The 23,633-nt window shown below is 37.2% G+C and overlaps 1 protein-coding gene across 1 annotated transcript in view; it reads right to left on the reverse strand.

Annotated features, from left to right (window-relative positions):
• LOC125343382 (amine oxidase [flavin-containing] A) overlaps positions 1-23,633 on the reverse strand; it is a 62,537-nt gene that overhangs the window by 29,316 nt on the left and 9,588 nt on the right. The window contains exons 2-3 of the mRNA XM_048335775.1: positions 10,912-11,006; positions 7,095-7,232 (exon numbers count right to left, since the gene is read on the reverse strand). Coding sequence (XP_048191732.1) covers positions 7,095-7,232; positions 10,912-11,006 — 233 coding nt within the window. The remainder of the gene's footprint in view (positions 1-7,094; positions 7,233-10,911; positions 11,007-23,633) is intronic.

Consider the following 23,633-nt stretch of genomic DNA (forward strand, 5'->3'; position numbering starts at 1 on the left):
TCACTCTTTCAGTTTCAAGTTCTATATGGATACTGATTAATGATTCTCCCCTCTCAGGGCCTTATCTTGCCAGGCAGGCTCTCTACCATATAAGACACCCACTTTGCTTTTCAGGTAAGGTCTTAGGTTTTGTTTGGAAACGGCCTGGACTAAGATCCCTTTATTTATGTCTCCCACACAGATAACACCACAGACATGTGCCATCATACCTAACTTGTTGAATGAGTTGGTGGATCTCACTGGCTTTGTGCTCATACTGGCTTTGAACAATGATTTTCCCTATCTTCATCCCCAAGTAGTCTAAACTATAGGTATAAGCTACCATGCCTGGCCTAATAAGGGTTACATGCCTGACTTTCTTGTTTTTATAAGACTATGAACCAAACAGCCCTTCTTAAAACATTTTCTCATCTCTAAAGTAGCAAATTACTGTTACTTATTAAAACTCTGAGGCCTACTGAGTTTTCAAAAGTTTTTTTTTCCTTTGAATTTGACCTTGAAATGAAAAAGCAACAGTGAAGCACCAATGCTGTTAAGTGTAAGATGGCTTAATGACAGAAGACTTTCAGGCTGGGTCTGAACTTCCCTTCTTCAGGAAGTATCAGAAGGGACCAGGTATTGGTTTAGAAGTTTCAAGTATTAGGAGCAAACTGCAAAAGTCTGAAAGATAAATAATAGATAAGATAAATAATAGAACCTTTTGGCTGTAGTAGTAGATATGTGCTCTGTGGCAAGGATAGAGATTACAGAGGGAAAAGTAGTAAGGAAGCAGAAAGCAAGGAAGGAGGAAGTTTTACTCACCACTGAGTAATTACATTACAAACTGAGAGGTGAGAAACTTCATTAGTTAGGTTACTGTGGAAATTAGAGTGATTTCTCTTGAGGAGACTGCTTATGGAATGTTTCATTCTATTCACAAGGTTCTTTTTGCCATTTAGCCAAACGTCATGGCTTCACTAATAAATGTGATTGCAAAGTTCCACAGCCTAAGTATGAGAGGAATTCTTTGTGTTTCACCTAACTCACTTTCTATGAGGCTAGCGAAAGCCATGCCAAGGCAAGATGGTGACTACAGGACTATTCAATGAGTAGCTAGAAATAGTTCGTTTTCTGCTCATGGTTAGTGCGCTACTACTTGGGTCATGCCTCCATTCCTAGAAATAATTCCTGTATGGGCTTGGGATGTGGCTCAAGAAGTAGAGGCTTACCCATATTTGTGAGGCCCTAGATTCAATCCCCAGTACTACAAAGGAAAAAAATTGAAATGAAAGCAAATTTAAAAATGAATGAAGCCAGGCACTGGTGGCTCACACCTGTAATCCTAGCTACATGGGAGACTGAGATCTGAGGTAATGGTTCAAAGCCAGTATGGGCAGAAAAGTCCATGAGACTTTTATCTCCAATGAAATACTGAGAAAAAGCTGGAAGAGGCACCGTGGCTCAAGTGGTATTGTACAAAGAGGCTCAGAAACAGCGCCTAGACCCTGAGTTCAGGCCCCAAGACCAGCAATAAAAGGAATGAAAGGGATAAAAAGGAAGCTGCTGGGGTCTTGATCACAACAAAGAGGATGTTCTGTGGATAGACAGCAGTGATGTTTGTACAACTATGTGAATGAACTTAATGACACTGAATCATATACCTAAAAATGGTTAAGATGCTAAGTTTTGTGTCATGTCTATTTTACTAATATTTTGGAGAAAATACATAGAAGAAAAAAATACTTGAGCCTGTTGGACATTGTTGGGCTGTCTGAGATTTATTCCTGAAAGTGTAAGAAAAAGAAAGTTACCTTTAAAAGGAAATGGCTAAGGGTGACTAGCTCCTAAGCAGTACAGTTACTGTGCATGTGTGTGCGTGTGTGTGTGTATGTGTGTTGTATGTGGTGTGTGTGTGTGTGTGTAGTACTCAAGGCCTTATGCTTGTTAAGCAAGCAATCCCCATATTAGTATAAGGAATTAAGGGTAATTTTGTATCCTTAGGATCTCTAGTAGCCTACAAGCAGCAAATGAAGTCATTCCAAAGAAAGGAGTGGAAAAATTTATGTTTCTAATGCCTACTTTTATAAGCTACTTCCATATATCTTTATATGGATGTTTGATAGATCAAACTGAAAATAAGTAAATGTTTTAGCCTACACATTTTTTCAAACCCTACTTATAACTGGGAAATTCAAATGAAGTAAAACATCTATAACCACATTGCAGAAGGAGGGCAAAATTATAGCATGTAGTCAGAAATGATGAATTCAGAGAATTAAAAGGAGACAAAGACAGGTCAAGCAACATCCCTATAAGGGTTTAACACCTTGGCTCTCTTGAGTTTCCTTCCAAGAGGTTGTGAGAGTGAACTATAACTTTCTTTTGGACAAAAGAAGTATCTTACATAAGCAGTATAGGAAAGGTATTAAAGAAGCTTAAAATTTAATATTTTAAGTTGAAACAGTTTTGTCTGGTAAGCATTAAGACAAATGGGTTAACCAATGAGTGAAAGTGTCAGGTACCAAGTTCAAGTCCCAGTCTCAGACCTAAAAAAAAGAGGGAAAAGGACAAAGTAACAAAAAGCACACCATCTGCCTTATACTTGATCCAGTTCATTTCTTGGCAACAACAAAATTTACTTGATCAAGTTCATTTCTTGGCAACAACAAAATTTACTTAGTATTCCAGGATACACACATTATGAAAGTCTTTTGGTTTCAGTTGTTGGCATAGAAACCTAGAATAATGGTGATGAGCAGAACAGAACCAATACTGGGAAAATTTGCTTTCTGGGCTATTACTATCATAAAAGCTTGTGTTATTTTAAATAAATCTTTACCAGACTACTCTAAAAACAAATGTGTGGTGCACATCTATAGTCTCTAGTTTCATTTAGAAAGAATTAAAAAGGAGAAAGTGAGAATGCATAACGATGTCAATTTATCCTTGAAAGCAACTCTATCTCTGGTGGTGCTTCTCTCTTCAAACCCTGTACTCGGTCCACATTATGATCTGGAGGAACCCAAAGAAAGCAGAGAGAAACCGAGTATTCTCATCTTCCTCTCTAAGACTTGGCACTGCAAAATTCAACAGTAACTCATCATACCTTAACAAAACTCATTCATAAAACAAACTTAATGTTGGAACATTTTAGTTTCTAGTGCACATTATGAATGAATCTAATAGGCATTCTGACCCAGTTGCTTCTCTTACCATCCAAAAGAAAATAACTAACAGAAAGTGTTCTAAATGTACTTAGTTGATGCCACTTAAAATTCATCTTTTAAAAACAATGGGATTCACTTCTATTCACTGCACAGATCAGATAAAATATCTTAAATATAGCCATATCAAATTAACAACATTCATAAAACTTGTTCACTGTAGTCATTTCAGTGTCATTTATAGAAAAGAATGCACTATATTAGATTATGAAAGCTAGAGTTTTCATGAGTCAGTGCAGGTGTCACATAGACAATATATATTGTGACCCCGGTAGACTATCATGCTAGAATTCTTTATTTCCTTCTAGAAATGGAAAGAATAATGAGAATTATTATATTTTTAAATAAGTGGAATTATTTTTACTATATCATCTATTAACAATCTTATTTGTAATATTAAAGTAAATATCTTCCTATTTTCCTTAATATGACCTCTTCCAGTTACAACTTCCTTTTCATCATGAAAGCATCCACTACACTGATTATTATAGTTAGTAACATGGCTCTTTTGGGCTTCTAGGCCATGAATGAGCAAAATGGTCATCAATATTGAATGTAGAAACAGAATAAAGGACAAGAGATGATCCTTAAGAGCCATCAGAGAGAACTAGGTCAAGCACAAGCTATAAGGAAGCTTCCTGGAGTCTATAGGTCATGATAATGGAATCTGGCACACTAAGAGTGAGCATAAAACAGTGGAAAGATTTTGATCTGAATTCGAGCTTAGTGCTTCTTACTCAACTGGAAGGTTACTTGAACTTGATCTTTAGACCTTTTTTTATCCTTAAGGTTTTTGTAAGAGCTAATATAATGGAAGTGAGGGCCTAGAAGATACTAGAAGCTCAGTGGAGAATAGTCAGCCTTATCACTACCGTGGGGTTGGTACTGACCTTGAATCAGCTAAGACAAAGATTTAAATGTGAGGGGAGAATGAGGGAGGAGGTAACAAACAGTACAAGAAATGTATCCAATGCATAACGTATGAAACTGTAACCGCTCTGTATATCAGTTTGACAATAAAAATAAATAAATGTGCTATTCACTGTCCAAAGTGCAAGTGAAAACAGGAACCTGTCACATTATATGATTTAATGCTACTATTGTGTTGATATTCTTTTTCTGGAACATTGTTCTTTTTTGTACTTAAACTTACAATCCTCCTGCTTCAGTGACTACAGGTATGTATCCTCATATCTAGCTTAATTTAATTCTTAAAATCAGCTTCAGACTATGAAGTTCAATGCCACAGATCCCTTTTTCCATAAACATATGGAAGCTTAGTGATACTTGTGTTTTTGTGAAACCTAAACAGTAAGAGTTGAGTAGTTTCCACCTGCAGAAAGATGAAACTGGGCTTTTTCTTAGAAAGAACACTACCAAGGATGGTATGTACTTTAGAGAAGGACCTAGCTGCAGCAATGAAAAATGTGAGTCTAGATGCTACTTTTAACATTTATTTCCCTAAGGTAATTACCTGATACAACGCATACCACTTCCTTGAGACTTCCTATGAACTCATCCTCTACTAAAGCTTGAAATAGGGAGCTTTCTCAAAGTACAAAAAAGTGATACTTGGACCTCTAAAAAGCGATGGTCCCTGTGAAACCTAGAAAATTCTATGGACATTGGAAAGAAAGCTCAATATTTAATGGAAGACACATAACTTATAGGTTGTAAGGAAGGTTGGACAGCATCAGCATGTTGATATCTGTGGATAACTTATAGGCAAAGTCAAGATTCTCAAACAGCATTTTCTGATTTTGATCCCACCTACCTTCATCAAGAATTTGAGGAGTTGGAGTACTCATCAAAACTGGCTCTGAATGCCCCTTTTAAAATCTCATGTTAACGAATTACATTTTAGAGTGGGTCTAACTAGAAAACTGGCAGGTTCATAGTTTGAAGATATAACCACAATTTCTCCATATTTTCCCATTTTCGAAAATGTGCATAAAAGAACACAAACTGGAAGAGGAGTAAGAAAGTAAAAGAAGAGTGGTCTTTCAACTGCATCCACTCATCATGTGAGCTAGGCAGGCTTCAGTGAAACTGATACCCTATAATAATAGATATGTTTAGAGAAATTAATGTTGGAGGGGGCTGGGAATATGGCCTACTGGTAGAGTGCTTGCCTCGTATACATGAAGCCCTGGGTTCAATTCCTCAGGACCACATATATAAAAAAGCAGTAGTGCTGTGGCTCAAGTGGTAGAGTGCTAGCCTTGAGCAAAAAAAAGCCAGGGACAGTGCTCAGGCCCTGAGTCCAAGCCCCTAGACTGGCAAAAAAAGAAACTAATGTTGGAGCTTCAGTATGTTTGTGTTCAGTATCCTCACTGTCATTTCCTAGACCATATATTTAGATAATGGTGAGTCTGCACGCTGGAGTAAGTAGACTGTTATAACTTCTATGGCTTTATCAAGGCACTTTACCTCTATGAATATTGGCATTTTCATCTGTAAAATGGAAATAGTTATGCCAGCCAAGTGGGGCAGATCTAAGAATTTAAGGAGTTAAATATATAGTTTTTCGTTGCTTATTGTTAGCCTCCAGGTAAAATAAATCTCTCAGTGTCTGACTTGTAGGAAGGAACAGATTACAAACATGAGTCTGTTCAGATTCCACAGTAATCATCATTTACATTTGCTTCCCAGTTGGAATGGAGAGTCACTTTCCATGACTATCTAATCAGTAGTTGAGTGTAGAGGGTTTAGTTTCCATCCTCACATTAAATATGTTAGCTGTTATTGTTTTTACTGGTGTTATTCTTTGCTAGCCTAGGAAAACACTGTGAAGCACAGAAAAAAGGATTAGGAAGCAAAGGTTTCTTTTCCTTTTTGACTGTGGCTTAATGAAACCAAAATTCCAGATACTTTCCTGGGGTGCTAGGGATTGAATCCAGGACCTCACGCATACTAGGCAAGTAAGTATTCTGTCACTGAGATAGTCCCTCGGTTGCTACATTGTAGGCTTTTTCATATTTTCTTCATTTCTCTTTTAACCTCTGAACCTACAATTTTTCTAAAAGTTTCTGGGTTGGTTTTTTTTTTCACATGTGTTACTGCCAGAGTCTCCCAAGCATCCAATCCACATGTTTGTCAGAGTTTTCCAAAATTCCTGACCTCCTAATTAGACATCAGGGTTTTTAACTCCTAAGGTCCTGTAGTCTCCACTCTTGGTGATTATCTGTGACAAAGAAAAAGAAGAGATGTGTCTGCTGAAAAGTGATATGGTTACTGGCATGGAAATTCTGCCATTGCAATGAGTAAATGACCCCTGTTCATTCCAGGAAGGGGACTGCAATGTCAGATTGGAAACATGATTTCTTAGGTACGTTTCCAGAGTTCAACTACTCCATGTTTGTCTTTAATGAGAAAGAAAAACAGTGATAACAAATATTGTTTTTTAGGTGAATATGAGCAGCTGAGTTTAAACAATCCTTTGTTGAAGCAGCTAGGAAATGCACAACTGAGCTAGGCTTCCAAACAATCAAAGCCAGGTAAAAAGGAAATTATCAAAGTGTTCAAAAACATGCCAAATTCTGAGGATGAAGAGGCAGAAACAGGACAAAGGCTATAGAAGTGGCCTCAAACTATTGTGTTCCTTGGGGCTTTACAGTTGGCTTCTAGATGAGGATGCCTAGAACTGGAGAGATATATGTGTGTGAGCATGTTTATTCAGGCAATCTCACCTCCATACTGATTTTACTTCATAGGAAGTTTCTAAAAGATGAAGGGAAAAAGGAAAAGAAAAGAAGGGTCAAATACAACTTTAAGGCCAAGAGGCTATTTTTATGATTGCTTTGAGAAAAAAATCAGTAACTGAGAACAAACAAAATATTTCTCAAATAAAATGCTTCCTCATTGGTCACTTGGGTAAAAAGTCAAACTTACCTTGACATATTGAACTAGGCGCTCACGGATGTTTACTTTATAAGTCTCTAGGCCTAATTCCTTAGACAAACGTAAGATTCTGTTCTGGGTTGGTCCTACATAGGCTCCACCAACATCTACCCAATTAACATGCTCATTCTGCAAAAAGAGAAAAAGTGGTCAGAGGACTTTATTTAAAACTAAAACTCAAAAAGTATGTTTTATAAAAATGATCTTATTTATTTTACAAAATAGTATCTTATCTCTTCCTGATAAAGTGCAACTAAACAACTGAAAACTTCACAAGAGGACCTCCATTTGTAGAGCTGTTGGTGAGCCATAAAGATTAAAGAAAACTGCAGTATATTGGTTACAAAACACTTAAGTTATTATGTGTGCTTTTGCTACAGGAGACACAGAGATTTATTAGGCTTGATTCCCTGATTGCGACTGAATAAAAATTTAAATCAATTCACACTGATGAGCTTATGATAACATTTTTAAACACTTCTAGGGAAGAATGCATCTAAGGAAAAGAATATTAAAAAGTTAACAAGATTCATATACCTACTAAATTTTTTACAAATATGCAAATTCTCATAAGCTAAAATTTTTCTCTTACCCTCTCTTGAATGCAGTTTTCCACTTTTCATAGCTTTTTATTAACATGTTTCCCAGTGATTTGATAAATAAATTATACTGTTATGTATTTATTTGGTGGTAATGACATATTATATGTGTGTGCATGTATGTGTATTTATTTATTATTTGGTGGTACTAGGGTTTGAACTCAGGGCCTCATACTTGCTGGGCAAGAACTCTCCCATTTGAACCACATCTCTAGCCTCATTTTGCATTGGCTATTTTCAGTGAGGCTTTGCCACTGTGCCCAGCCATGTGCTTCCTCTGTAACTATGATTAACCTCTGTGAGCTACCATACCCAGTCATTGATAAAGTTACAGAAAATTCATTTTTAAGTGTGAGATTTAAGCTGGGCTGAAATGCACATGTCACCTAGTCTTACTGCAGTTCACCATTAATCCTAGTTGCAGCACAACCAAAGTGAGAAGTTGACCAAATCTCCTCCCCACTCCCGGCCCTTCCACACACCCTTCTGCTGGCTTCTAGCTTTGCAAGACTATCAAAAGCACTGCTTGCACCAGGCACTAGTGGCTCACATCTATAATCTTATCCACTCAGGAGGCTGAGATCCTGAGGATCATGGTGCAAAGCCAGCCTAGGATGGGAAATCAGTGAGATTCTTATCTCCAATAAACTTCCAAAAGCCAGAAGTAGATCTGTGGCTCAATGGTAGAGAGAGCACTAGCCTTGAACCAAACAGCTCAGGGATAGTTCTCAGACCCTAAATTCAAGCCCCAGAACTGGCAAAAAGAAATAAAAATAAAAACAAAAGCACAGCTCAGGCTCCCAGCAGCTTCTTCAATAGTAAGTAATCCCATCCTTACCATCCCAACCCCCATACCTAGGCAATCCTATTTGTTAGGTCTCTGGCTCTCTGATGCTTTGAACATGTAAGTGTGTGTGAGTGTGTAAGTGTGTGTGTGTACATGTACACACATACAATATAATTTGTCTAGTCTATATTTTAATACAACTTACCAATCTGTTATTTCCAGAAAAAGAGTACACTGCCACAGAAGGAAAAGCCAGTATAAAGACTAAGGCAGAGAGCACCTAGTATATTCAATAGCAAAGGAGCAAATGTCCCTAGAACAAAGGGAGCCAGGAAAGAGAATTGAAGATGAAAGGCTATTGGAGAGCACATCAGGTTATGCATGTTCTCATTTAACCATCTGTGCTGGCCTTCAAAATTTCTCTAGTGTCCAACACCCATTTTAACCTTGAAGAACAAAACTAGAGTTGGTAATCTATTAACTTCTAGGCTTTAATAAAAGTAGCAAGAGGACTTTGGCATTTCCAAACATGATGTCATTAGAACACTGATACTCTCTTTACAGTAAATAATTCTAAGTGAAAGAATGAAACAGTTGAAGCATTTTACAGAAAATTTCTTTATGAAGCAGAAACATTCTAAATGTGGTACCTTGGGTTCCAGAGTAAGACATTGAAAGTGCAATACTGTGTTCTGCTATGCTGCACTCTGTCTTTGGGGCCTTAATTTACATCTCATTAGCCACTGAAGACACTGTGGACATGCAGTTATATTAGGAAACACATTAGAATAAGCTTGTGCCTGCTCTGTGGGTATTTCAACGTTATTAATTAGATTCTGAAGAATTATGGTTCTCATGTCAGGAAAAATTAGCAGGTTTGGACTTGCTAATAAGTTTTACTGAACGAATATCAGGTAATAGTGCCAAATTTGATATTTTGGTTATTTCTTTTCTTTCCTTTATTTTTAGGCCTGAGACCAAGATTCAAACTAGATACTACTTTTGCTTATTAGCTAGCACTCTACCAACTGAGCCATGCCTCCAACCCTGACATTTTTGATATATTAACATCCAGAGTAGTTTTTTGGCAGCTCCTCTAAAAATTATCCAAGTGACTAATGTTATTTGAAGCAATTCTCACAATATTTGACTTAAAAATCCTGTTTAAAATACTTTTGTCCCTTCTTAAAACCTTCTTTGATGGGAACTGGTGGCTTATGCCTGTAATCCTAGCTACTCAAGCTGAGATATGAGGATCACGGTTCAAAGCCAGCCCAGGCAGGAAAGTCTGTGAGACTCTTACCCAATTAATCGCCAGAAAATCAGAAGTGTCACTGTGGCTCAAAGTTGTAGTGTGCTAGCCTAGAGCAAAAGAACTCAGGGACAGCAGCCAGGCCAACAACCCCCTCCCCATCTTCTCCTAGTCATTTGCATATAAATGCTAAGTACTCATTTCTAAGCACTTCTGAGGCTCCCTTTTTGTATGCCTAAGAAGTTTGCAATATTATGCTGACTACATATTAGAAGTTCCTGTCTGATGCTCCCATATACAAACAATGTAACCTAGCCAAGCAGGCTAAGGCTATTGGTATAGATCAGGACAAACATGGTAGAATTCTCATTTCCTTTATATAACTTGTTCTTAATGAAAATCTGCCACATGACTGATGCTCCAATTTAATAAGCAAAAGATTTTAGAGATTGAAAACAAGTGGGGCTAAGGAACAGCTTAATAGTGATCTCCAAAATGAAGATAGGTATTTCAGAAAAACAACAAAAGAGAGAAGGTAAGATTGACTGAAATACATTGCATACATGTATGGAAATGTCATATAGTCCCTACCCTTGTATAACTAATGTAAACTTTTAAAAAGTCTTGAGCAAATGGACACTTCTGATTCTATATATGAGACAAATGAGGTCTCCAGCCATCCAGGTGCTGCCAACATCAAAACTAGAACCAGTTGGGTGTGGTTGTACATGCCTGTAATCTCAGCTACTTAGAGGCAGAGATCAGTAGGATCACAGCCTGACATAAGCTCAGGTGAAAAAGTTATGGAGACCCTATTCACAACAAATAAGATGAGCATGGTGGTGCCTGTAATCCTAGTTTCTGGGCAGGCTTAAATCTGAGAATCACAATCCAGGCTAGCCTGGACCAAGATTCAAGACCTTACCTGAAAAACAACTAAATCAAAAACAGCTAAGGGTGTGGCTCAAGGTATACAATGCCTGTTTATTTTCAATTCAGTTTCTTTCAAAGCCAAACAACATTGCTTACTCTTTATAAGGTAAAACTGTATTCAAAGCCCTGGATATAACAGACATATTTTCTTAAAGAAACTGAACATACTCTTGAGACCTCAAATGGACAGTCCCACTTGCAGTTTGGAGCAAAGTTATATGTATTAAAGTCACTTACCCTCACAGTATATGTTCTTCCTCCAACTCTATCCCGGGCTTCTAAAACCAAAACACTAATATCATATTCAGACAAGAGTTTAGCAGCAGCCAATCCTAAAGGGAAAACAAAAAATTAGAAATATTAACATCTATATGCTAGATAGCCAAGATTTATCTATAAAATGAATGCAGAGCATCGCACAAAATCCATTGTTTCGGTGTTTTTCTAAAAAAAAAAAAAGATCCAGCCACATTGAGTCACCAATATCATTATCTATTATAAGGGATCCTAAAGGACTAATTATCTAGTATGTCAGGTTAAGTTACACAAAATTACTGTTAACATGTGTATTTTGTTTTCTGGAAAAAAAATTGTATTTAGAGAATTTTATGAGCTCCTCTCACAGAAATCTTGGTGGTACAAATAGTACTAGGGTAGCTCAGTGTTAAGAGTGCTTGCTACACAAGCAATGCAAATAATAATAATAATGCTAATTATATAAACAGAAGCATGTGTTTACCTGAAAATTCTCACTGCTTATACCAATCCTCATATACCAATGTTTTTTCTTCATTGAAAATTCTGATATTATGACCTTTTATGATTTATATCTAAATGATATGCTTCTTAGAAATTGTTTCCCTTACTATATTATAAGTAACCAAAAGATAGGAACTATTTTTCATACAAATAATACAAAGACACATTCCCAAGTGGTTGAGGAAAGGAACAATTATTACTAGTGATTTTAAAACCCTGTAATTTGGCAGTTCAATTTAAATAATTTGTATCCTAAAGACAAAGAACTGCAAACACTGTTTCAATAATCATTTACTTGGTGTTAGCACTAGTGCTACTGTCCTGAGATTGTATATGTAGGAAAAAGCAAGTAAATCAAGTTGGTAAATCAAGTTGGTATTACTGAAAAGTGGGATTTTTGCTTAGGTAAAAAGAAATGCAACTGTGCAAGGCTCCCATGGCTCACATCTGTAATTCTAGACACTCAGGAGGCTGAGATGTAAGGACTGAAGTTCGAAGCCAATCCTACACAAGAAAGTCCCTAAGACTCTTATCTCCAATTAAATAGTAAAGAGCCAGAAGTAGAGTGGTAGCTCAAGTGGTAGAACCCTAGCCTTGAGCAAAAAAGCTCAAGGACAACACTCAGGCCCTGAGTCCAAGTCCCAGAACTGGCACAAAAAAGCTGCAAGAGTAAGAACAATGAGATAAAGAAAAACTCTGTGGTCCTAAATATAAATTGGAATTACTAGTCTTAGAATTTGAAGGGGAAGATTTAACTTATTTTAAGAAAATCTACTTGAGTCAGCCCTCTGTATTCATGGGTCCATGTGTTCCACATCCTCAGAATCAATCGGCTACAAAACAAAAAATATTTTGAAACATAGACTCTGAAAAAAAGAAGAATCTGTAGTTAAGATGTACAGATTTTTGTTGTCATTATTCCCTAAACAGTATAACAACTTACAAAATATTTACATTGCATTAAGTATTATAAGTAATCTAAACACGATTTAAATAAACTGTATCGGAAGCTTGCATAGGTTCTATGCAAATGCTATACTATTTTATATAAAAATTTGAACATCCATACATTTTGTTGTCCTAGAACCAATTATCCTCAGATAAGAAAGAATGACTACATATACAAAGCCTATTTCTTCTAAGTTGCTGACTAAATGGGTGCTAATGTGTCATTTTGCTTGTTAGTTGTGAACAAGACTGTTAGGTCCTCTCCCTGAGGGCTACATGCAGATGCCCCCACCTCATTAAGCCTCCACCCAGTTACCTGGGTAACCTGCAGACCTGGAGGCAGTTACCTCCCCTTTCCCTGAGGTCACCTCCTAATCCACCTGGCCACACCCCTTGCCCCTGCCCTAGATAAAGCAGGGCTGGGTGGGGGTTACTCCCTCTCTCTTCCCCTTCTCTTTGGCCATGGATCACCTTGGCCACAGGCCAGCAGTTCGGTAATAAACGTTCTCTCCTGCCTGAATACCGCGTGGCGTTCTCCTTTACCGGCTACCTACTTTAAAAACCTAACAAAGACATTGATAAGAAATTTTCATGATAACTGAAAGGTTAGAAAAATACAATAGGTCACAAATAAAGCACAGACAAACCCTATTGGTGTAGAAAAGCTTATCTCATGCAATTGTTGTTGTGGATTTGAATGGAAAAAAACTAAAGGTGATACCTATTTGAAGAGATAAGTCTTAGGTTAACCTCTTTAACTCTGTTTTTACTTTAGTTTGCATATCATTATGCATATTAATTTACTCTTGTCATTACAAACCCCAATAATCAATTATAGAAAAAATATCTCAATGATCAAGCTCACAAGTGAGTTTAGGGGCTTATGTAGTATCTCTGAAAATACTTAACATTTGTAAATAAATAGGACAAAATTATTAGAAAATATTCCTATGTATGTAGGAAAGTCATCAAATAAAATGTGACCACTATAAAAGTTGATTTTATAGCCCAGCCTAAAATACCAGCTTTTATTTCATCTTGTTCCAAGTAATATAGCTTGGTAAGCCCAAACTAAGAATACTGTACATCATAATTCTTCCTTTTTTTCATTTTCTATAATTTAATGAGCATATGGAATCAAGAGTAAAAAGCCTTATGTCCCACTCTTCCAAGATAAGGAAAGAGACTAACACACATATGCTAGTAAATTATTAGCTAACAGCTAGTAGGGAGCAGCTGTTCAGAAGCATTTGTATTTCCATGATATATATACACTGCCATTTCAGACTACCAGTGTGATTTCAGGCTAAACAGAATTATTGTGAGGGGATTTAAAGTTTTTTGTTTGGAGGGGTTGCTGGAAACAGAACCCAGGCTATATAATAAATGTATTTAATCAGCAAATATGAATGATATTTATTGGGATATTGAAGCACAGAGGTCATCTTGAAAAGGGTCTATTATTCCCTATGAGGGAGACCATAGAGTCCATGTTTCTTTGGGTCTGGCTCACATCATTTAGCATGAATTTTTCCAAGTCCTTCCATTTCCTTACAAATGGGGCAATGTCATTCTTTCTGATACAGGCATAAAATTCCATTGTGTATATGAACCACATTTTCCTGATCCATTCGTCTACTGAGGGGTTGGTTTCATATTTTAGCTATGACAAATTGTGCTGTGATGAACATTGTTGTGCTGGTGGCTTTAATGTGTTCTTGTTTGTGGTCTTTTGGGTAGATGCCCAAAAGTGGGGCTGCTGGGTCATAGGAGAGCTCTATGTTTAGCCTTCTGAGGAATCTCCATACCTCTTGCCAGAGTGACTGAACCAGGTTTAGGCTAGTCACTGCAGAGGATCACAAGAGCCTAATAGCTACGCCCCTATGAATGCATAAGATAATGCTAAGTGAAATAAACTCCATGTTATGGAAACAAGTGATATATCACTGTTGTAATTACTTTCAACATGACATGTGAAACTGTAGCTTCTATTGTTGATGATCCTCTTGTATCCCTTCCTGTGACTGTACCTGCACTATCACTGTATCTTATCTGAGTACACTGGAAACTGTATGTACTGGTATTAGAACTAGGAAAGTGAAAGGGAATACCAAAATTGAGAGACTCAGGATAAAAAGACAAACGACTATAAAAGCAATACTTGCAAAACCATTTGGTGTAAACCAACTGAACAACTCATGGGGAGGGGGCGAGGGAAAGGGGAAATGAGGGAGAAGGTAACAGTACAAGAAATGTATCCAATGCCTAACTTATGAAACTGTAACCTCTGTAACCTCTATTTGACAATAAATAAGAAAAAAAGAATGCTGCAACAAACATGAAAAAGTAAAAAAATAAAGAAAAGGAAAAATAGGTATCACATAACAAATTTGACATGAAATGTACTCACTACTTTACATATGTAACTATAATCCCCTTGTACATCATCCTGACAATAAAATTAAATTTAAAAAAGGTAAAAAAAGAAAAGGGGTCTATTAGATCACACTTTTGTTTTTAGGTCATGCTTTTTAAAAAGTGTCATACTGTCAAAAGTCTGTGATTCTTCTATCTGTGTTTTCAGAGAAAGAAGTCTAAATGAACACTGGCCCACTCAGAACTCTTCTCCCAAGCCATGGTAAATAAAGCACATTAGGAGGGAAAGAACTCAGGATCCTCCAAGTGTCCTGTGGTTTTCTTTTTTTTTAATTTATTGTAAAGGTGATGTACAGAGGGGTTACAGTTACACAACTAAGGAACTAAGTACATTTATTGTCGAACAGTGTTACCCCCTTCCTTGTTTTCTCCTTTTCCCTCACCCTGACTCCCCTCCCCCACAAATTATAAAGTTCATTTCCAACATAGTGTCTTGTGACTATTGCTGCTGCATTGGTTCACCCTTTGTCCTCTGTCTCATCATTTCTGTGAGTCCCCTTCCTTCTGCATAGCAGATAAACTTTTATACAAGACAAAGGATATCGAAATAAAAAACAGTGACAACAGGGGATAAACCATAGGAAAAAATTAAAAAAAAAATAACTGCAAACAGTATACTAAAAAAAAACTCTTGTTTCCATATCTTGGAGTTCATAACAGAAATGATAGTAAAGAGCCCAGGGAAGCTACATTCTGTTTATAAAGGTCTAATGGTGTAAATAGGACATCTGATCACTTTGAAAATGCAAACAATCTGGAAACAAGAAAATAATAATTTATGGTTGAGACAAATCCTTAAATTGTGGATTTTAAATAATGATAATTTTTTTTTTTTTTTTTTGGCCAGTCCTGGGCCTTGGACTCAGGGCCTGAGCACTGTCCCTGGCTTCTTCCCGCTCAAGGCTAGCACTCTGCCACTTGAGCCACAGCGCCGCTTCTGGCCGTTTTCTGTATATGTGGTGCTAGGGAATCGAACCTAGGGCCTCGTGTATCCAAGGCAGGCACTCTTGCCACTAGGCTATATCCCCAGCCCGATAATGAGTTTTAAACAACATGATTCTTTTCTTGCTATCTCTGCCTCTTCAAACATCTGAGTTGCACAGAAACCAAAATGGAATAAATTTGATAGAATCTCTTCTTTTTTTTTAAAAGACAAATCTACTAAAAGCATACCTCATTTGACAGCCCTGGTCATTAAATGAGGAAAGCCTGGGTGAGAGATTGTATCCAGCTAGCAGTGGTACTGCTACTAAACACACACTTCATTTGACAGCCCTGGTCATTAAATGAGGAAAGCCTGGGTGTGAGGTGCAAGATTGTATCCAGCTAGCAGTGGTGTTGCCATGACAACCTCAAACCAAGCTCCAGCTTCTGAAAGCCACGCTCATGAATACTACTGTTTCCACCGATTTTTGTAGTGTTTCAAGCATCCTGGAAGGCCTACTATTCCCAGAGAAATAGTATAAGATAATTCTAACCACATAGCACACCTTGGAAGTTAGTATTATCTTCAAGGAAAGTGACCCTGAAGGTCACCTTTAACCTATTGCTCATAATTTTGCTTCAATCCTTAAACTTCTTTATAGTATACTAGGAAATGTTGATCATTCATCTGTAAACTCAGGTTGTTTTGTCACTTTCTTTGTCTTTCTCTTTCTCTCTCTCATTCTCTTTCTTTCTGTCCTTTGTCTTTTTTTTTAAAGAGAAAACATTGCTATGTATCCTAGACCAGTTTCAAATTCATAGTCTTGCCTTAGCCTCCACCATGCCTGGCTCAGTTTCTATCTTAAGTAATACTTCCCTGGTCTTGAATTAACTAATTCAGCATTTTCCAAAAGGTATAGATAAGTACCTCCTTGGGATACACATGGGATTTATCAGGGCTGTTCAGTAAAATAAACAGGTGGTCAAATTCAAGCTGTACTACTCACTATAAGGATGCAAAAGGTGCTAATGAGCTATAGGTTCTTGCCTATAATCAGAGCTACTCATGAGGCTGAGATCTGAGGATCCCAGTTTGAAGTCCCTCAAGGCAGAAATGTCCATGTTGCTCCGCTCCACTTAACCAGCAAAACAAAACAGAAGTATAAGGGTGGCTTAAGTGATAAAGTGTGAGCCTTGAGTGAAAAAGTCAAGTTAAGAGATAGAGGCCCAGAGTTTAAGCCCTAGTGCAGGCAACAATAACAACAGGTGCTAATGGAAGCACTTAAGCAAGCTTACCTGGAGGAATTTGGGAAGGCTTCCAGGACTTTTGGAATGACTAGCTTTGACATCATGTTTAATGGAAAATTATAGGAACATTAAAGTGAGAAATGAGGTAGTAACTCCCACCATTACCAACTTTATTTAACATTACACACTAAGCACTAGCCAACTAGTAACTTTTTTTACCTTCACAAGCAAAGGTTTATTCAGAAAATAAACCTAGCTCAGTATATTCCTTCATCCAATAAGTAATGTGCTCCTACTAGGTCCCAAGCACATTCACAGGTATGATACAAAGGTATCACCTGAAGCTTAAATTCTACTGGGAAGGCAAAGACATAAAGAAATAAATATTAAGTGTTATAAAATATTAAGAATCTATTAAGTGCTATGAAAATAAATAAATCAGAGTAAGAGGACAGTGATGAATGGTGATGGGGACTGCTATTTTATCATTAAAGCATCTCCAGGGAGACATTAAAGCAGATATTTTAAGGAAGTCAGGAAGTGAGCTATTCAGGTATCTGGAGAAGATGAAAACAAGGCTGATGTGCTCAAAGGGCAATGAGTGAGGAAAAGATGGTTCAGGCTACAGAATCTCAATGAACAGTGGAATGATTCATCTTATTTTAACTTAAAAACAAACATGCTAGTTGTTGTGAGGTAAACAGACTGTAAAGGGAAAAAACAGGAGCTGGGTGCTGGTGGCTCATGCCTATACCCTACCTACTCAGGAGGCTGACTCCTGAGGATCAAGGTTTGAAGCTAGCCTAGGCAGAAAAGTCTATGAGAATCTTATTTACAATTACCCTCAATAAGCAAGAAGTGGGGCTATGTCTCAAGTGGTAGAGTGCTAGCAAAAAGCACGTAGGCCCTGAATTCAAGTCCCAGAACTGGCCTAAAAAGGAAGAAGGAAAGAAAGAAAAACTCAGAGAAAACTAGCTAAGATACAAGTCCCCATGTAAGGCATTCTGGTGTTTTGGACATTGGCAAAAGACCACAATGGCTTGAATGAGGTGTTCGTGGTTACAGTAGGGGGAAAGTGGTAATATTTAGAACATATCTGAGGCTAAGCCAACAAGACTTATCATTTTAATGGCTGTAGTATACAACAAAAAAAGATGAGTCATATTTTACAGCCACGGCTCAGTAGTTAAGAGCACCAGCTTATCAAGTGTAAGGCCCTGAGTTCAATTCACAGTACCATGAGAGAGAGAGAGAGGAGGAATCAAGAATGACTATGAGAGTTTTTTTGCTTGAATAACTGAATAAATTATAGTGCCACTTACTAACCTGGAAATAGCCAGAGGTATGGGAAAATAGCAAGTGCCTTCTTGTAAAGCTAAATATGCTCTATGAACTTTCTTTTATACAGGGTCTCACTATGTATTCCATGCTGGCCTTGAACTTGCTATGTTGCTCAGCTTGGCTTAGAACTCGTGATCCCCTGCCTCTGCCTCCCAGGAGTGGGGATTATACATTGTGTGCTACCACATCCAGCTTGTGTTATGAACTTCATGATAACAAAATTACATTACATTAAGCATCTTCGCTTTCCTACAACAGAGCCTACCATATTGCAGGTGTCAAATGGGGGATGGGGGAATGAAGGAGGAGGTAACAAACAGTACAAGAAATGTACCCAAGGCCTAACGTATGAAACTGTAACCTCTCTGTATACCAATTTGACAATAAAATTTAAAAAAAATGCTTGTTGCAGCAAATGAAAAAAATCACATACTAAGAATGCCTTTTTCTTATGCACATATGAGGGCAATAGGGAAGTTTCTAACAGGCTTTTTTTGTTTATGTGATGCTGAGGAATCGAACCCAGGGCTTCCTGCATGCTAGGCAAGCACTCTACCACTAAGTCACATTCCCAGCCCCAGGGAAGTTTCTAATGCTACTGATTGTTTTTGCTTTTACAAGGGTAGGGTGTTTTATAAGGATATGGTATTAGGCCATTTTAACTTTGGTAGATTATAAGTATTAATAGTACGTTTTCTGGTTTTTAAACCAGTACTGTGGGGGAACTGGGAATGTGGCTTGGTGGTATAGAGTGCTTGCCTCCCATGCATGAAGCCCTGGGTTCGATTCCTCAGTACCACATAAACAGAAAAAGTCGGAAGTGGCACTGTGGCTCAAGAGGTAGACTGTTAGCCCTGAGCAAAAAGAAGCCAGGAACAGTCCTCAGGCCTTGAATCTCAAGCCCCTGGACTGGCAAAAAAAGAAAGAAAAACAGTACTGTGCTTGTTGGCAGAAGAAAATAGACTACTATGCAAACAAACTTGTTCCTGATATATACAACCATTCCTATGTATGTTGTATATCTGTGTTTCTGTCTATATATCCATCTGTATTTTTGCTTCCTTTCAGAGAAATAATTCACTGTTTTTGAAAAGGCCAAATCTTATAAACTCTTTACTCCATAAGCAAGAACAGGGCTGTCTCAAAGGATAAACAGAAAAAAGCTAACAATTAACTTTAATTTGCCCTGAATTCAACAGACCGGTTGTCTAGACAGTCCTAATTTATTTGATTATTTTTCAGCATTCATCTTCACTTTAGATAAACAGAGCTCACCTAAGTTAGGGAATGTAAATTACCTCTTAATTCATTATTTGCCCAATTCTTTCAATGACACTTAAAATACATCACTGGCGCTGCACAGAATCATCCTCAGATTATGCACAATAGGTTATGCTACAATTTAAAGCCATAGTTCCCAACTTGTTATAGGGGACCTGAATCCTCAAGAGAAAGCTCTAAGGGAAAAGCATCAATGTTCATAGAAGTTGGGATACTTTATATTGTCTCTACGTCTGGGAGAAATTCTCAGAGCACACTGGTAGGTTAAAGAACTTCAGAAATCCTGTGGCAAAAAGATGGGTTAAACTCTCAATTCCTCTACCCTTTATCATTCTTCCTTAAAAACTAGACTTCAAAACACTTTGAGCTACATGCCAGTGGGTCACGCCTGTTATCCTACCTACTTATAAGGTTGATATCTGGAGGACTGCAGTTAGAAATCAGCCTGGATAAAAGAGTCCATGAGACTCTATCTCCAAAATAATAAGCAAAAAGCTGGGCTGGAGGTGTGGCTCAAGTGATAGAGCACCAGCTGAGCAAAAGCTCTCAGTTCAAACTGCCATAACAGCAAACAAGTAAACAACAACAAAAAAAAACCCTACAGACTTTGCAAAGCTGGATTCATCTCATACAGATTGCTCAAATAGTTACAATAAAAACTCCCACAGGAGAAAGGCACCCAAATGTGAAATACAAACTCTAAATTATATGTACATAAATTCATATGTACATAATTTAATATCTAGGCTGTAAAGAACACCAAAAATAAAGAAGTAAAAGACTTCTTTGTAATCAATTTTAGAGAAACTAAAGGACCATATACCCTTTCCTCACACAAGATGTACACAGGTACACATCTGAAAGAAGCTCAGACACAGAATGAATGGAAAATAGAGGGGGGCAGATACAGTAGAAAGGGCCCAACAGCTGCAACAGGAGGGCACTAAGGAAAACAATCTAAGCAACTCAAGGACAGCAGGGAGTGGGGGGGGGAATTAGAGAAAAAGAAAGAACAGATTACATGAAACAAAAGAAAAGAGATATATATGTATATACCACCTGAGCTGGAAGGAATTTACAGTCACTAATCATAGAGGACAGAGCATCATAGACTAGAGTGACAATTAACATTAAGGATAAGATTTCTGTTTATTTTATTTTAAATTTTGATTTTTGAAAAAATAATTAAGAAAGCAAGGGAGTGGGGTAAAGGGTGGGGGGGGGAAGGATGGAGGGACAAAAACGAGGAAGGGGAAAACAGGTATGATAAGAAATGTATATGTATTCACTACCTTTAGCATGTAACTGTAACCCCTCTGTACATCATCCTGACAGTAAATTTTTTTAAAAGAAACAATACAGAAAGTTGGGCACTGGTGACTCATGCCTGTAATCCTAGCTACTCCGGAAGCTGGGATCTGAGGATCTCAGTGCAAAGCCAGCCTGGGTAGGAAAGTCTATGAGACTCTTATCTCCAATTAACCACTGGAAGTGGTCTTGTAGCTCACAGTGGTAGAGTACTAGCCTCGAGCCAAAAAACTCAGGAACAGTGCCCAGGCCATGAGTTCAAGCCCCACAACTGACAAAAAAAACAGAAAAAGAAAAAAAGAGAGAAAGAAACAAACAATACAGAAAGATGGAATGTGCTTTCTCCGTTTTTTTTTTCAATAGCAACTAGAAAAACTAGAGTGTGTATATTATCCCAACCAAAATATTGACATTGGTACAATCCATAGATTTTAAACAGAATTTTCCATTTTCTGTGTACTTGCATGTGTGTGTGTTTAGTTCTATGCTGTTTAATCAATAAAGTTTTCTTATCTCTCTGGAAAAAAAAAACTCCCACAAACAGGTTCCTCAGTGAAAAATGCCTACAGCTTTGGTGTCACCATGGCTTATGTTCTGATGATTCAATCATTGCTAAAACGACATTTTTCTTCTACTTTCACATTCATCGCCACCCAAGAATTGTGTGTAGCACATTACATAATACCCCCTTTTTAAGTTAATTCTTTACTATTTAGTAAGGTCCCTAGAAAACAGAATTCTTACATAACTGTATATTTGGACTCTTGGACTGTACATTCTAAGGACAATGCAAAGGACAGTCAAACATCAGCTTACACTAAAGTTTTCAAGGCACTGTTCCCAAAGCTGAATAACATAGCTAAACCTACAGATTTTACTTGAAGCACATAGTAAGCATTCAATAGACAAATATTGAATGGATGAATGTGAGTCCACAAGAAAAATGTTTTTAACTTAAGCCACAGATCACACTTAACTCATTTGATTTGGAAATGGTCACTTTAAAGGTCGTTTCCATTATATTTCAGAATTCATCTAAAATCTAAAATCCATGGCACCTTAGTCCAGTATGACTTTCTCCATAAAATACTTTCCTTGTCATTTCTTCCAGGTAGAATGAATTGCCCCTTTCTCTGTGCCCCTAATGGACCGCTGAAACAACCTTGAGTGTAAATTGTGTGTCCTTTATCCAAAACACTTTGGACGAGAATAATTCCAGATTTTACATATTTTCAGATTTTGTCATATTTGCATATATACAATAGGATATCTTGCTGGGCGCTGGTGGCTCGTGCCTGAAATCCTAGATACTCAGGATGCTGAGATTTTTAAGTTTAGGATATACAAATTGGAGGTGCTCCATCTGTACCAATAGTATTTCAGGCTTACAGCTAGACACCTTACCATATAGACAGGTCCTATGTCTCACATAAATCACTGGACAGACAACAGGACTAACAGATAAACGAGAAAATACCCTGTGACCAAAACTTCCCTCTTCTATGTGGCCTGAATTTTGTCTAATATCTTCAATGGTCAATGATCTTGATAAGCTATTATAAATGTGTATTAAATAAAAATGCATATTTTATTTATTTATTTATTTACTTACTCATCTATTTGTTTATTTTGCCAGTCCTGGGGCTTGAACTCAGTGCCGTCCCTGAGCTTCTTTGTGCTCAAGGCTAGCACTCTACCACTTGAGCCACAGTGACACTTCCAACTTTTTCTGTTTATGTGGTACTGGAGAATCGAACCCAGTGCTTCATGTATGCAAGGTAAGCACTCTACCATTAAGCCATTTTCCCAGCCCTCCAAATATATATTTAGTATTAACAGCTTCACTTTAATATGAAAATCTCTAAATACCAACATTCAAAAATTACTAATGTAATCACACTACAGCTTTGTTTTCACTGCTTTCACTTATGATTTCTCCCCCAATGTTCTCTTTACAAACACATCAGGTACACTGTTCTTATAGACTTAAAACACAAAATATAAGTTTTCAGCCTAAATATTTTAACTATATTTGTCAAGATCTATTTACAAATTGATTACTATTAACAATTTCGTGATGGAATAAATCTTTAGTATTTTTTTGAACTGCATCTATGAACTCTCAGTGATATGCCCAAATTACACTACAAGGACAGTGAAACTGAAGAGGTTTTCACAATACTGGATGTTAGCCTGGAGCAGGGGAGGAAAGTTTATGTGGGAAAAATATGTATTTTTTTTAGTGAAAAGGTCAAATAACTTTCATCAGATTTTCAAAAGGATATATGACCCAAACCAGATCAAAAGTATTAAATTTCTCTATACGTTACTCTAAATTTGCTATTTTCAAAAGTATGATTGTCACTTGAATGTGCTTATACCTAATAGAATGCCTCATATTTTCAATTTAAATGCTCACAGAGAAAAAACAGTCCATTTAATATAGTTTCATGTATAAACTACTGTCAAGCAACAATTACTACGTTTATCATCAATGTTCAAAGTAAGCAATAGTGAAAGTTATTGCAGATCTATGGATAAACTACAGAGCAAGTTTACTGAAGTGGGTAATAAAAAACATACTGTCCTGGAAGTCAATATTTTAGAAGTCCAGAATAAAATTGTGTTATTTAAAACTTTTCTGGCATTTGGTAATTTGCTTATAGCTCTAAGCTTCTGTATCTGTCCTTTGAACTCTTAAAAAAAGACATTCT

This window comes from Perognathus longimembris, chromosome 28, assembly GCF_023159225.1.
Source record: "Perognathus longimembris pacificus isolate PPM17 chromosome 28, ASM2315922v1, whole genome shotgun sequence".
In the NCBI taxonomy this organism is placed as follows: Eukaryota; Metazoa; Chordata; class Mammalia; order Rodentia; family Heteromyidae; genus Perognathus; species Perognathus longimembris.